Here is a 12,991-nt window from a genome sequence, read left to right on the forward strand (position 1 = left end):
TGCAAGGGTTTGTCCTTGGTCCTTTGGTGGTGCCTGCACTCCTGGCGGTGGTTGTTTTGGCCACGTTTCTGCTTCCTGAGCCCGGCTAGTTGTTGTGGACACCTTTCGGGTTGCCAGGCAACGGCTTTGGGTCAGCTTAATTGCGGTTGGCTGGCGGTAACTGAGCCATTTCCATTCGGGATATCCTTATCAATGGGCCAGCGAAGTGCATTAGAGGGTGGACAGCACTGCACCAGAGGGCCAAAAAGAGAAATTTCAAAATTATTTGCATAATTTATGGGGTAGAAAGGCGTCTCTTATTTGCATTCAAGCGTAACAATTTGAGCTTACTTATCATCTAACAAATTAACTTAATTTAAAACGAAAACACAAACACTATTTATACAAATACCGTAAACTAGAATGCTATTTAATCTTTCAAAATTAAATTGTTCTGTTATCACTGAAATTTTCCCTCATAAAGATAACAGCATTCCCGTGCTTACTCATGTCCACCTGCATTTTTTTGCTAAGCTAACACTTTTAAGCCATTTCTATTATATTTTCTATTCTATATATTCTATTATATTAAAAAAATATTATTAAAAAAAAAACAAACTTTCTTATTGCCAGGTGTGGGGTTCGAACCCACGCTCTCTCTCGAGAACCAGAGCTTAAATCTGGCGCCTTAGACCGCTCGGCCAACCTGGCTGAGGGAACTTGTTGTCAAAAAGTACCATAAATCTTTTGCTCGCTGAGAGGAGGGATTACAATTTATTTAATTATAATAATTACGTAAGAACTATATTTACATTACAACAAATAACAAATGAGCGTTAATTAACTATAAGGAGCAACAAAATTACCAATTCATAGACATTATTTCTGATGAGCAATATTTATGGGATTTAATGGCCATCGTCACCAATCAAATTTTTAACCCCTCTCCAAAATACAGGTTACCCCTACCTCCATGGAAAAATTTAAGTTCAATAAGTAGCTCAGTTTGTTTTTATAAATCCACATTCCACACATGTTCCACCCCAAAGTGTGACCGTATGTCCAATTGTTTTTACAAACTATTTCATTCTAGAGTTTGTTTTGTTTTTGAAGGTTAAAACATGATAAAAATCGTGTTTTTTGAATGCACGATAGTTAGAAGTGTATAAATAATTTGGAATTCGATTTTCACCGCGTTCATTTTGAGCGAGAATTTGGTGTGACCAGCTGACAGCGGAGGCAAAATGCGAGCGACTTTGGAAGTCGTTTTGGTGTTCTAAGTGAAAAAAGACCAGCTCCAATCAATGGTGATTGGATGTGGAACAATGAACAACAGCCCCAAGGATCCCTATCGTGGTGGAGGAGCAGGAGGAGGAGGCACTGGGCCCCAGGAAGGCGGTGGATCGACGGGTGTGTCCATCAACATCGAGAGCGACGACAATGACTCGACCACGGCGGAGCACGACTTCCTGCTGCCTGCCTCATCATCGTCGGTGACCTCTGCAGGTGGCGTCGGAGGAGGAGGAGGCGGCGTCGCCGGGGTATCAACCAACACCAGCATAAACTTAGAGCACCACCACGTTCCCACGGCGCGGAGCAGCAGCCTCAGCGGTGGTAATGTGCGTCACGGTAACATTCTATCCACATTTCTGGCTCGTCAGCGATCGTACACGCCAGCCAGCAACAGCAGTTCCCCGATACGTGTGACCACGCAGATGAACCGTCGTCTGCAGCAGTCCCGTAGCATGGGCGCCAATACCGGCGGCAGTCTCGAGGAGCCTTCCAGCGCCGGAGCAGCAGGTGGACCAGGTGCATCGCCTGGCGCTGCGGCAGGTGTTCGGCAAATGGGCTTTTGGCGTGTCAACCTTAACGATGTATTTTCGCTATCAACTGCTCCGTCGACGGAGGCACTGCGGTCCTTCATCACACATTCCAATTTTAGATATCCACCTGCAAACGCTGCAGCTTCCACGGCACCAGGACCTCAGCCAGCCGCCAATCCCGTAGACAACTCGCACATACTGCTCGGCCAGCAGCAGCCATCGCTGCCTGAGCCAGTCAGTCCCCTGCGATACGGGCGAGTTGCGGCAGGATCTGGTGCCAGCGGAGCTGGAGCCATGGGCAGAAGTATCTCCCTGCGTGAGGGTGAGATGCGACACAATCACAGCCTTAACGGAGGTCGGCACAATGCCAGCGTCATAGGACTAAACAGCACTCCGGCGGCCTTCGACGAACGTGAACCAAATGAGAGCCAAGACCTTGACGAAAGCGATGGCAACGGGGAGAACGGAGGTGGTGGAGGAGGAGGAGGAGGTGGCAATCCACCAGAGCCCGCAGAGAACCATCCAGAGGACGAACATTTCATCTCGGATGACATGGTCGTTCAAATCCTCAGCCATTTTGTACGCTATCTGCCGCTTATCTTTATACTGTTTATCAAGTTTTTACACGACCACTTGCTGGGCATTGTGGATCTTCTGGTGCTGCAGACTGTGATGTACAATGTTAACCGATCAGTACGCAATCAGGTGGCCCGTCTAGCTCAGAAGAACTACCCCGTGATGGTGAGGGATGCTTGCCTTATTGCCGTGGTTGTCGCAGTGCGTCTATTTCTGGCCACTGCGCCGCCGGATCCCTTTGGTCTGATTGTGCCACCGCCCAGGAAATCCGTTTTCATAGAGGTCACAGCGCTGCCTTTTCACACAAGCTCCGAGGGCGACAGCCCCACAACATCATCGGAGCCCGCCAAGGGCACCATGTACACGGATACGTACAAATCCCTGAACGTGATTCCCCTGGGCATGTTGCTCTACTACATTGCTGTGAGCGATCTCATTATCAAACTGCTGACAATGCTGGTCAAGCTGATAATTACCATGCTGCCGCACAACTTGATGCGACTCAAAGTGCGGGTGAGTAATGCTTTTGCACAGAAAATACAATCAAACACTCAATAATAACGTAGATTAATGAAATCCATTCATAATGTAAACTTTAATAATGCTCCATAAATAATATCACTACTGGTCAATTCAAATAAGTCGTAATTTCTCGTCAAGCATGAGTCATGTAAAAAGGTAATCTAAAGTAAAGCTCATCCATAAATGGAAACTCCCATTCTTAATATACATTTACGTTTACATTCTGTGTAATTCTTTAATAACACATATTTTACTTTGGCATTTCAGGCTCGACTTTATGTGTTGGTTGAGTACACCTCGCAGTTCTACCGGGCGATGACCCCCATTACCCAGTGGTTCCTGTTTCTCTACGAGTCCTACTCCGGCCTAGAGGTGGTCTCCGGAGGACTGTTTTCCGCACTGTACCTGGGTGCCAAGATATTCGAGCTGGTGGAGCGTGGCAAGTCGCTTAAGAAAGCGATTGTGACCTTCAGAAAAAATATTGTAAGAATGTCTGCGACACGGATGTTGTGTGCCCATTGTTAATACATATTTATTAAAGGACTCTGAGCGACCGCCGACAAAAGACGAGCTGGATGCCGCGGGTGCTCTGTGTCCAATCTGCCATGACGCCTTCAACACACCCACTGTGCTGGAGTGCGGCCACATTTTCTGTGATGAGTGCGTCCAGACCTGGTTCAAGCGCGAACAAACCTGTCCAATGTGCAGGGCGAAGGTCAGCGATGATCCCGCCTGGCAGGACGGCAGCACGACCTTCTTCCATCAGTTGTACTAGCTGCGCCACCAAAGAAATTTCCACGGATTTCGCGTGTACATATAGTCGCTAGCTAGCCCTTTGTTTAATTAAACTGACAGTTATTAATTATTACTACAAGACATGAAATAGCTTAAGTTATATTGCATTTTTTGGTATTTTGTTATTTGCGACGCTTGGCAGCATCCAGAGATCTGGCTTCGTAGAACTCTCCATCGCCGCGGGTGGCCTTCTTATTGATCTCCATGTGGCGCTCCTTGGTCACAATCTCTTCCAGAACCTCACTGTCGCCCTTGATGAGCCGGACGCGACCCGTTACCGGGTCCACCTCTCTGCGGATCTGGCTCTGACGGCGCTGGTATTCCTCTGGAGTTTCCGGTGCATGCGATTTGCTATTCATCAGTGCTTGGGTTTTGGGGTGGGTTCAGAGTGTTCAGCAAACCATATACTGAATAATAAATATATACAGGGGGGCTCTTACGGACCTATTGGTATGGCAAAGTCCTCCTCCTCCTCCTGGTTGCTACTTTCGGGTTGTATTGGTGTTGGTGAAGATATCGGCGGGGATTCCTCCTTTTTCCGACTGTGTTTCTTGGATTTCTTGGACTTGTGCTTTTCCTTGTGTTCCCTGCGCTTCTCCTTGTGCTTTTTCTTGGATTTTTTCTCACTTTTTCCCATTTTAAACGGCTAGCAAATGAACGTAAACAAACTAATTTTTTAAGAATGACAGCAAAAATTCAATACTGGGATACCCTGTTATTAGCTGTGGGGTATGTTCTGTTTGCGGTTTGTATGATGCAAGTATTATAAAGTGTTTGTATATTTTTGGGCATAATTTAATGTAATTATTCATATTATTATAAACTATAATGAATAAGGACAATTAATTAAATAAAAATAATAAACTGATATACCTTCTGTACTACGGTATGTGACTGCACAATTTGCAGTGTTGGCTAATGCCGAAATTCCTCATCGACCTACAACACTAGTCGATTTTGACAGCGCCGCGTGGAATGTGGACATCAAGTGGAACCTAATCAGACGCATGTTGTGTTGTGTACAAAAAGAAACGTCAAACTGAAGTCGAGCGAACCAAAACTAAACGGCCAAAAAATACGCAAACCCACTGGAAACCGAAAAGGATAAGGCACAGGAAATACGATTGTTTACCAGAGAGAGCGGCGGACCCGTAGCGAACCGCTCCCCCAAAAAGCGGCGGCCCCAAAAAAATCGCCCACAAGAGAATCCACCAAAAACCCATTTGCACACACACAAACACAGTCACACAAACACACTCGCGCAGCCAAGGAGCAAAAGAAGAATTGCGCCAGAAGAAATAGTAGCATAAAGAATCTAGTAGTGCAACTACCCGGATCCACAGGTTCTCGTTCCAAAGGTTGGAGCAGCGCCGCAGGAACAGCCAAACAGTCAGCAGAAGATCACCAGTAGCCGCTACCAGTCAGGATCATAATTGCCAGGATGAGCATGGAGAAAGTAGCCAACAAGCAGTATGAGTCGTAAGTGGAGCACCTCCACCACCCACGCGCACCGCCTGCCACCCACAACCACAATCCCTGCCAGCAACAAAAACTGGGCCAGCATCATCTTTTTTACTTGGCCAATTGTTAGGTTATGTTCTGGCTGCATTTACGTGCGCCCAGTCGCTTTATTCATTCCGATCCTCCTCCGACTCGCGGAACAGTACCTCGGCGGCCAGCTGCTCGTCCTTGTCGCAGGCCAGGTAGGCCTGGACGGCCATGACACGTTCGAAACCCAGTGCCTCCAGTCGCTCTACGGCGGCGGCTTCTTCGGCGCTCAAGGCAACTTGAAAGTGTTCTCCCTCATCCGGATTGTGACTGGAGCCGCCAGCACTACCGGCAGCACCTGAAAGCATGCTCATGAACCCCTCCTGGTCGTGCTGAACAGCTTCAAAAGCAGCCGGGTCGGTTTCGGACAATCTTTCCATGATTAGCTGCATCAGCTCTGGATTCTCACGAATCATTTCACGCATTCGGGTCAAGCGAGGATCCGCCATCAGATGCTGCAGCTCTTCAGTTGACTGTCCGCTCGGGATTTCCGCTAATTCCTGCTGGGGAGAAGCCTCCTGAGGAATCCCATTAATCAGATACTCTATAGCCCTTTCCGGATGATTAAAGCTGGCCCGGAGAGCTGAGCGTACATCCTGTTCGCCATATCCCATGGACATGAGTTCGCGCACCAACTGCTCGTTAGAAGCAATAGAAGGCGTTACATCCTGCGTGCGCATTGCAATTGGGCCAGCGGCCAACGGTGATGGCGGGGAAACCTGCTCCACTGGCGGGCTCTCATTAACCTTCTTCTTACCCATCAACACAATGATCCTGCCCTCGACTATGCGATATTCACTGAGGGGCATGGCATCCTCCATAATGCGACCACTGTATATTAGCTGAACGTTCTCCGGGGGCAAGGCGACTTCGGGCAAATTGCTCAATCTCTGCTTTAGAGTCCTCACATCCTCCGTTTCGTTCATCTCCAAGGTGATTGTGCGTTGGTCCAGCATCCGTATGGACAGCTTCATCGCTTTTATATTGTTGAATTAAATTTTGCTGTGATAGTTAGTGATTGAAATGTGAAGGTGCGGCGGTAGTGTCATCTGGTGAACCCTTAGTCGAATTTGATATCCAACCCTTGACATACTAATCAAAATCCGTATCTTTCGTGTGTCATGTACGCACGTTTCAGGAAAAACTGGCCAGATCTCGTCGACAGCGACGACAGCGATGTGGAGAACGAGATAGACGTGGAGAAGCTCCCGCCACTGGAGGTGGGTCCCGGCGAGAACCGGCTGCAGCACACATACTGCCTCTGGTTCTCTCGCAAGGGTACGCAACGGGCGGCCGCCGACTACAGCAAATCGCTGCACGTGGTCGGACGGTGCGCCAGCGTGCAGCAGTGGTGGTCGCTCTACTCGCACCTCATCCGGCCCACCGCCCTGAAGCCCTACCGGGAGCTCAGCCTCTTCAAGCAGGGCATCAAACCGATGTGGGAGGACCCGGCGAACAGCAAGGGCGGCCAGTGGGTGATACGGCTGCGCAAGAACAAGATCGAGCGGGCCTGGGAGAACGTTTGTATGGCGATGCTTGGGGAGCAGTTTCTCGTCGGCGACGAAATATGCGGAATCGTGCTACAGACGAAATATCCGGTGAGTTCCTAAGATCCTATGTATATTATGCCTTGTTTGGGGAAACCATGCCGGAATACCTTAAGACCTAGTGGTATTTTATTATCTTCAGGAAAATATTTATTTATTAATGTTACTTTCAAACAATACTGGATTTCCTTAAAGTATAGACAGTTACTGATTGTTTTTACATTTTATTCCCTGATAAAATCAAATGCGTTAGAAATTGTAATAATTATTTGTTTCTAAGCTATAATGTGATATTAGAATTGAAAACATAATTTGTAACTTAAAATTTCTCTCTAAACAAAGTGAATTTTTAAATGTTGCTCGAAGAGGACCAGTGTTGGGCAACGTTTCGCAGCGGTTCACTGCCCTACGTATTACTTAATTTTTATATTTTATTATAAATGCCGCGTATATATATATGTATTACTGCATTTTTGCGGCCTATTCCCCAGTTCCTTTTCAGGTCGCGATTCGCTTAAACAAAAGTGCCGGTCGCGTTTCATTCATAAAAATTCTCGCGCATGACGTTTCTCATTTCGAATGGGATCCACAAACAAACCCGTGCTGATTGTTGTTGCTGTTGTGTGGTACTGACGTAATGAAACTAATGTGCCGGCATTTTTAGGACATTTCATTACGCGTTTTGCTGGCCTCTTCGCGGCTGTTGACAGCAAAAGTGAAAACACGAAAATGCCGAGCAAAAGAGAAGAGAGAAACCATTTGCAGTTTTTATTTACAATCAAAAGTAAAAGGCTTACACATTAATGTCTTCAAGTTATCATATAAAATACCGAAATTAATAATATACCGCTCTCCTTTAAATTCCACATCCAAATACACCCACACATATACACTTGATTCGCGAATCAAGAGAAATTGAGAGAAAGAAAATGTTCCCGATTCTCAGTGCTGAATTGGTTTGAGTCCCAGCTTAGTCCTTTTTCAATCTGGTATTTTTGGCCACTCCAAACAGTATATCGTGAAGGAAATCATTGCAACCGGAAGGTATATTCTGGTAGTTGCCGCACGGTCACACTCGAAAATTGTTTGCCCGCGCGAGGTGCTGCGTTTCATTTCGGCTCGCATCGGAAACACAAAAAAATCTGTTAGCCGCCGGGAAACAATATTGGGTTTTTTGTGAAAAAATCAAGAAAAATATTGTCAACACCATTTCGTAAGATAACAACAAACAAATGTGCGTGTGAAACAATTGGCGACAACAACAAATCGTGCACCCCAGTCAGCCAGTGTGCGAGAGCGAGAGACCGTGAGAGGTGGTCGTGCGTCCCTCTCCAACACATACACTGAATCGGCGCCGACGACGCGTACGCAACAAACGAAAATAAAACGCAAGCGAAAAGGAGAGAGAAAGAACAAATAACGCCCACCGTAACACCCCCCCGCGAATAAGAAGAAGAAGCAGCAGAGAAGCTAAAGCAGAGAAAGACGAAGAAGCAGCAGCAAAAGCAGACGGCAGAATTGGAGCTTTGCGCAGAAATCGATTTTTTTGCCCATTTTAAGAGATTTTCGGTAGCCTCTCCCACTGCCGAAAATCGTTTATCGCCACTGCTGCGTCCGTGTTTGTGTGTGTGTGTCCGTGCGTGTGCTTGTGCGAAAGTGAAACAAACAAATACAACAGGCAAAAGATTAAAATTATATAGTACCAGTGTGAGTCATAAATAAAAAGAAGAAAAAAAAACATAAAAAAGAAAAAATTAATTCAGCAGCAGCTTTAGCTTTTTAGCTGCTGGCATTGAAGAGGTGCTCTGCCGCAGTCAACGTCGCTGCCGCCGCCCGCAACACGCGCTCTCTTTGCCTCTCTCTCCGTCTCTCTTGTGAGCGAAATAACACCACACACACGAAAAAAAACCATAATAATATTAACCAAAACGCCAGCCAAAGTGCCAGTTAAGTTATAATTATACACTACAAGTAAACCGAGAAAAGAGAGAGCTGCCAGCCAAAAGCGGAAAATCAATAAAAGGTCTCTCGCAAAAGTGGAAAAACGTGCAAACAAGTTAAAAGCAAGGCTGCAAAAAAGAAAAAGGAAAAACTCCGCGCGCGTTTACACGTGTGGTTTATGTGTGTGCGTGTTTAACGTTTAACTGCTAATCGCAAAAACGCAATCTGCGAAGACCGCGTAACAAAGGCTTACGTAAAGCTTGGCAAAGAGAAAAAGAAAACCAAATAACAACAACGAAGCATAAAAAACAATATATACAAAATCCAACAAATTTGAGAAACTCCACAGAAATCAAGGATAGTCCCAGAAACTAGAATCAAATTCACGCAACAAATAATACACCGAGAATAACCTTCTCGCGCACCCTTCAAAAACCAGGATAACACCCCGACACAAAGATGACTAAAGACAGATTAGCCGCTCTCCATGCCGCCCAATCCGATGACGAGGAGGAGACGGAGGTGGCCGTCAATGTGGATGGCCATGATTCCTACATGGACGACTTCTTCGCCCAGGTGGAGGAGATACGCGGCATGATCGACAAGGTGCAGGACAATGTCGAGGAGGTGAAGAAGAAGCACTCGGCCATCCTGTCCGCCCCGCAAACGGACGAGAAGACCAAGCAAGAGCTGGAGGATCTGATGGCCGACATCAAGAAGAATGCCAATCGCGTTCGGGGCAAGCTCAAGGGCATCGAGCAGAATATCGAGCAGGAGGAGCAGCAGAACAAGTCGTCGGCGGATCTGAGAATCCGGAAGACGCAGCACTCGACGTTGTCACGGAAATTCGTCGAGGTGATGACCGAATACAATCGCACGCAGACCGATTACCGGGAGCGCTGCAAGGGAAGGATACAGCGTCAGCTGGAGATCACCGGACGACCGACCAACGACGATGAGCTGGAGAAGATGCTGGAGGAGGGCAACTCGTCTGTGTTCACGCAGGGCATCATCATGGAGACGCAGCAGGCCAAACAGACGCTGGCGGACATTGAGGCTCGCCACCAGGACATCATGAAGCTGGAGACATCCATTAAGGAGCTGCACGACATGTTCATGGACATGGCCATGCTGGTGGAGTCGCAGGGCGAGATGATCGATCGCATTGAGTACCATGTGGAGCACGCTATGGACTATGTGCAGACGGCAACTCAGGACACCAAGAAGGCGCTCAAGTACCAGAGTAAAGCCCGACGAAAGAAGATCATGATACTGATCTGCCTCACTGTGCTGGGCATCTTAGCGGCCTCATATGTTAGCAGTTATTTCATGTAAATCTCGAATGCAATTACTTACACACCACATTCACACCAAACAGACTTTTCACACACACACACACCCAAAACACACATTATACTATATCTCATCCAGACCCGATCTATATACATAGGATGTTGCGCAACCCACCCAGAGAAATTGCAGAAGACAAAATCGAAACTTAAACTGTAAGAGACCGCAACCAGTGAACCCCCGATAGAACAAAAAAAAAGAAATGCACACGAAATTAGGGCTCGATTACACCAATTATAGCTATTATAATATATAGAGAAACATGTATGGTTAGTAAGCAAGAGTCTCAAGTCCCCAGAGTCTATCCTATATACACATGAAACTCAAGTTATAGCTACCAGAATATTTAGTACTTGTAAACAAATTGCTAATTGAAGAGTTATAAAAACCAATGCGAAGAGAGTTGAAACACAAAACAACAAGACACGTAATTGCAAATAAAGAAAACATGAAATTTTATTGATTATTGTTATAATGCGAAGCAAAAAGAAAACAAAACGAGAATTCTAATAAATGGAAAGATACACTTTTTCACTTCTCCACTGAAACACACGAAAGACACTCATTGCAAATGCTTTGCAGGGAAAAGTGAAAGAAAATCTTGTTGATTTACTCGTTTTTCCGACTTTGAAAATGCATTTAGTTTTTGTTGGTTTAGCTAGTTTAGTTCTCCTGTTGAAAACTCACACTCAAAGTAGCCTCATCATCACCCACACACTCACACACCGATGAAGATGAGAAAGATGCAACAAATCTCTAGTTCACTTTTGAATATTTATTATAAAAAAAGATTGTTTACTATACGATATAATAACTATATTGACTATTTACTATAATGCTATTTACTTAACATGTTCATATTTATTGAATGCATATGAAATATATAAATTATACAAACACAGCGCATATATATATACAAATATAAATCTAGATAAATAGCTAACTCGGACATTCTCAATGGAGATGATAATGCGAAACGAAAACATGATAAGTTGAGGAAGTTAATGGAATGCCGACTTTAAAGGGGTAAACAATTCAATCACACTCACACACATAGACAGCTTCAAATTAATTGGTAAACAGTTAAATTTAAAGTTGATTATTCAGTTTTTTCTTTTTTTGCCCCTTTTGTTGCGCAAACAATTGAACAAGTTTTTATGCTGCTTAGCTTACCGGAAAAAACTAGTTTTGTTGATTTCCGTTTTGTAATCGCCCGAAAAGTTAACAGAATTTAATGGATTTTGGTTTCAGTCAGCTATGATTTCATTTCATATATGATTTCACACACACCGCACCGAACAGCACACACAGTTTGTAATACATTTTTTCTTTCTGAATTAACCTAATTTATTTTTCCTTTCTTTCCTCCCACCGCCCCACATCTCAATAACTAACAATCGGAATGCAAATTCAAAACTATACTACCCATATACATAACCCAAATATCTCTGGCATGCGGCTGTAAAAACCAATTTAACAAATAAATCAAACCAATCAACTCTTCTGCACTCACAATTCTGCAAAAATAAAAAATGAAAAAAACAAAATGAACAAACCATATAGAATCCAAGCATCCAAGTAGCATGCTCCCCATCAAGGCCTATAATCTGCATTATCTACACACGTTTTGTAGTACAATTCAGACAATGCAAAATCATTATAGTTACTAATTACAATAAACGCAATGTGTATGAGTTTTTGAAAACTATTGTGATTAAGATACACTGTGAAATGCTTTCGCTTCTAAGTAGGAAATGCAAATTTGTTAATGCACCAAACGAACTCACGCGAATTGGTCGATTTCTGTTTTGAACACACGAAATTGCCAACTGCAAATGTCAGAGCTGCATTGCATTACAAGCACGTTTATTTCTTATTCAATACGTTAATTCACCTTTTGATCTTTTGAACGAGCAACGAATGAAAAAGTAAATGAAAAGCCAACACTGCAATTACAACAGCAATAGCGAAAATCAGCACGTTTTCACCACCACCACCAAAACAACAGCAACAACAACAGCAAGAAAACACCCAGTTAACAACGCGTTCAGTGAAAAGAAAAATCAAAAGAAAAATGTAACAACTTCGTATTATGTCAATCAATCAAACTGCAATTTAATTTCGACCACGAAATGCAATCTAAATGCCCGAAAAAAATGAAAAATAAACGAAAAACGCGACTCCGCCCTGCCACGCCCTCATGTATATTGGAAGTTCCAGTGCTCCAGTGTTCCAATGCTCCAGACCCGCAGCTTCCAGCGCGAAAGCAGCTGCAATGCTCCATTCCCACACGCTGAGGTGAGTAATACGCTATAATTATTCAACATTTAGCATTCTTTTTATCGGCAATTCCCGCAATTACTCTCTCTACGTTACGTTTTTACGTTTTCCCCTGGCGACTGACTTGTCGCGACCATTGAAAAATCGCCGAAGGTCGCGTTTCCATCTCCTTTAAAGTCCCCATCGCCACCCCATCCTCCGCCCCCTTGAAGTTCCGCCCATTTTCTATTAATAATGAATTCGTGCCCTTTGTGTTGCGACATTTCGAGAGTTTCAAGAGTGCGAAACAGAGGGAGCGATAAAGCATCGGCCAAACAAGATCTTGGCAAACGACTGAAGCAAAACAAAAAAGAAACTCATTTATACCCTAGATGAGATGGGGTATATTGGGTTTCCGCAGCTCCAACTTATCTTTCTCAAAACCTTTTTGAATCAATATTTTTATAAACCTTCAGGAACACTTGGTTAAATAAATTTGAATTTGGTTGTATGCCTTGTATCTCCATAGAAATATCTCCATATAAAGTATCTTATAGTCATTGCCTTCTATTTAGTAGTTTTTCTAGTTTTGTGCTACATTTGTTCTAATCGCTTTAATTTCTATTTGTCATTCGGCTCTTTTCATCTTGC

The 12,991-nt window shown here is 44.5% G+C and overlaps 5 protein-coding genes and 1 non-coding gene across 9 annotated transcripts in view; 3 read left to right on the forward strand and 3 right to left on the reverse strand.

Moving 5' to 3' along the window:
* Positions 1 to 606: 606 nt before the first annotated feature.
* Positions 607 to 690, reverse strand: Trnal-uaa. Its single transcript has one exon. It is a non-coding gene; the product is annotated as a tRNA-Leu (tRNA).
* A 497-nt stretch (positions 691 to 1,187) lies between these two features.
* LOC120451330 lies at positions 1,188 to 3,791 on the forward strand. Its single transcript, XM_039634907.2, has 3 exons — positions 1,188 to 2,891; positions 3,168 to 3,383; positions 3,442 to 3,791. Exons 1-3 carry the CDS (start codon positions 1,284 to 1,286, stop codon positions 3,673 to 3,675), a joined length of 2,058 nt encoding a protein of 685 aa, XP_039490841.1. The 5' UTR covers positions 1,188 to 1,283; the 3' UTR covers positions 3,676 to 3,791.
* Positions 3,703 to 4,389, reverse strand: LOC120451335 (ADP-ribosylation factor-like protein 6-interacting protein 4). The gene is made up of 2 exons (XM_039634916.2): positions 4,140 to 4,389; positions 3,703 to 4,059 (listed from the first exon to the last, which is right to left on the reverse strand). The coding sequence occupies exons 1-2, from the start codon at positions 4,330 to 4,332 to the stop codon at positions 3,818 to 3,820; spliced, it is 435 nt and encodes a 144-aa protein (XP_039490850.1). The 5' UTR covers positions 4,333 to 4,389; the 3' UTR covers positions 3,703 to 3,817.
* Positions 4,390 to 4,674: 285 nt separating this feature from the next.
* The window catches only part of LOC120451334 (eukaryotic translation initiation factor 4E type 2), a 46,614-nt gene continuing 38,297 nt past the window's right edge, over positions 4,675 to 12,991 (forward strand). The window contains exons 1-3 of one of the 4 annotated variants that reach the window (XM_039634911.1): positions 4,675 to 5,174; positions 6,382 to 6,841; positions 11,645 to 12,379. In XM_039634911.1, coding sequence (XP_039490845.1) covers positions 5,137 to 5,174; positions 6,382 to 6,841; positions 11,645 to 11,893 — 747 coding nt within the window. In that variant the 5' untranslated portion in view covers positions 4,675 to 5,136 and the 3' untranslated portion in view covers positions 11,894 to 12,379. Of the gene's footprint in view, positions 5,175 to 6,381; positions 6,842 to 11,644; positions 12,380 to 12,991 lie in introns of those variants that run through there. The other 3 variants (XM_039634915.2, XM_039634912.2, XM_039634914.2) reach the window with 3 other exon arrangements.
* Positions 5,280 to 6,322, reverse strand: LOC120451331 (UV excision repair protein RAD23 homolog B). The gene has a single exon (XM_039634909.2). The coding sequence runs from the start codon at positions 6,215 to 6,217 to the stop codon at positions 5,324 to 5,326; it is 894 nt and encodes a 297-aa protein (XP_039490843.1). The 5' UTR covers positions 6,218 to 6,322; the 3' UTR covers positions 5,280 to 5,323.
* LOC120451333 (syntaxin-1A) lies at positions 7,870 to 11,775 on the forward strand. The gene is made up of 2 exons (XM_039634910.2): positions 7,870 to 10,062; positions 11,645 to 11,775. Exons 1-2 carry the CDS (start codon positions 9,191 to 9,193, stop codon positions 11,661 to 11,663), a joined length of 891 nt encoding a protein of 296 aa, XP_039490844.1. The 5' UTR covers positions 7,870 to 9,190; the 3' UTR covers positions 11,664 to 11,775.

This window comes from Drosophila santomea, chromosome 3R, assembly GCF_016746245.2.
Source record: "Drosophila santomea strain STO CAGO 1482 chromosome 3R, Prin_Dsan_1.1, whole genome shotgun sequence".
Lineage (NCBI taxonomy): Eukaryota > Metazoa > Arthropoda > Insecta > Diptera > Drosophilidae > Drosophila > Drosophila santomea.

Excerpts from the sequence above, each read along its gene's own strand:
- LOC120451330 (XM_039634907.2), top strand. The coding sequence starts at position 1,284 with ATGGTGATTGGATGTGGAACAATGAACAACAGCCCCAAGGATCCCTAT. Across the intron at positions 2,892-3,167 it reads TGATGCGACTCAAAGTGCGG|GCTCGACTTTATGTGTTGGT; the intron begins GTGAGTAATGCT and ends TTGGCATTTCAG. Across the intron at positions 3,384-3,441 it reads TGACCTTCAGAAAAAATATT|GACTCTGAGCGACCGCCGAC; the intron begins GTAAGAATGTCT and ends TATTTATTAAAG.
- LOC120451335 (XM_039634916.2), bottom strand. The coding sequence starts at position 4,332 with ATGGGAAAAAGTGAGAAAAAATCCAAGAAAAAGCACAAGGAGAAGCGC. Across the intron at positions 4,060-4,139 it reads GGACTTTGCCATACCAATAG|CACTGATGAATAGCAAATCG; the intron begins GTCCGTAAGAGC and ends CCAAAACCCAAG.
- LOC120451331 (XM_039634909.2), bottom strand. The coding sequence starts at position 6,217 with ATGAAGCTGTCCATACGGATGCTGGACCAACGCACAATCACCTTGGAG.
- LOC120451333 (XM_039634910.2), top strand. The coding sequence starts at position 9,191 with ATGACTAAAGACAGATTAGCCGCTCTCCATGCCGCCCAATCCGATGAC.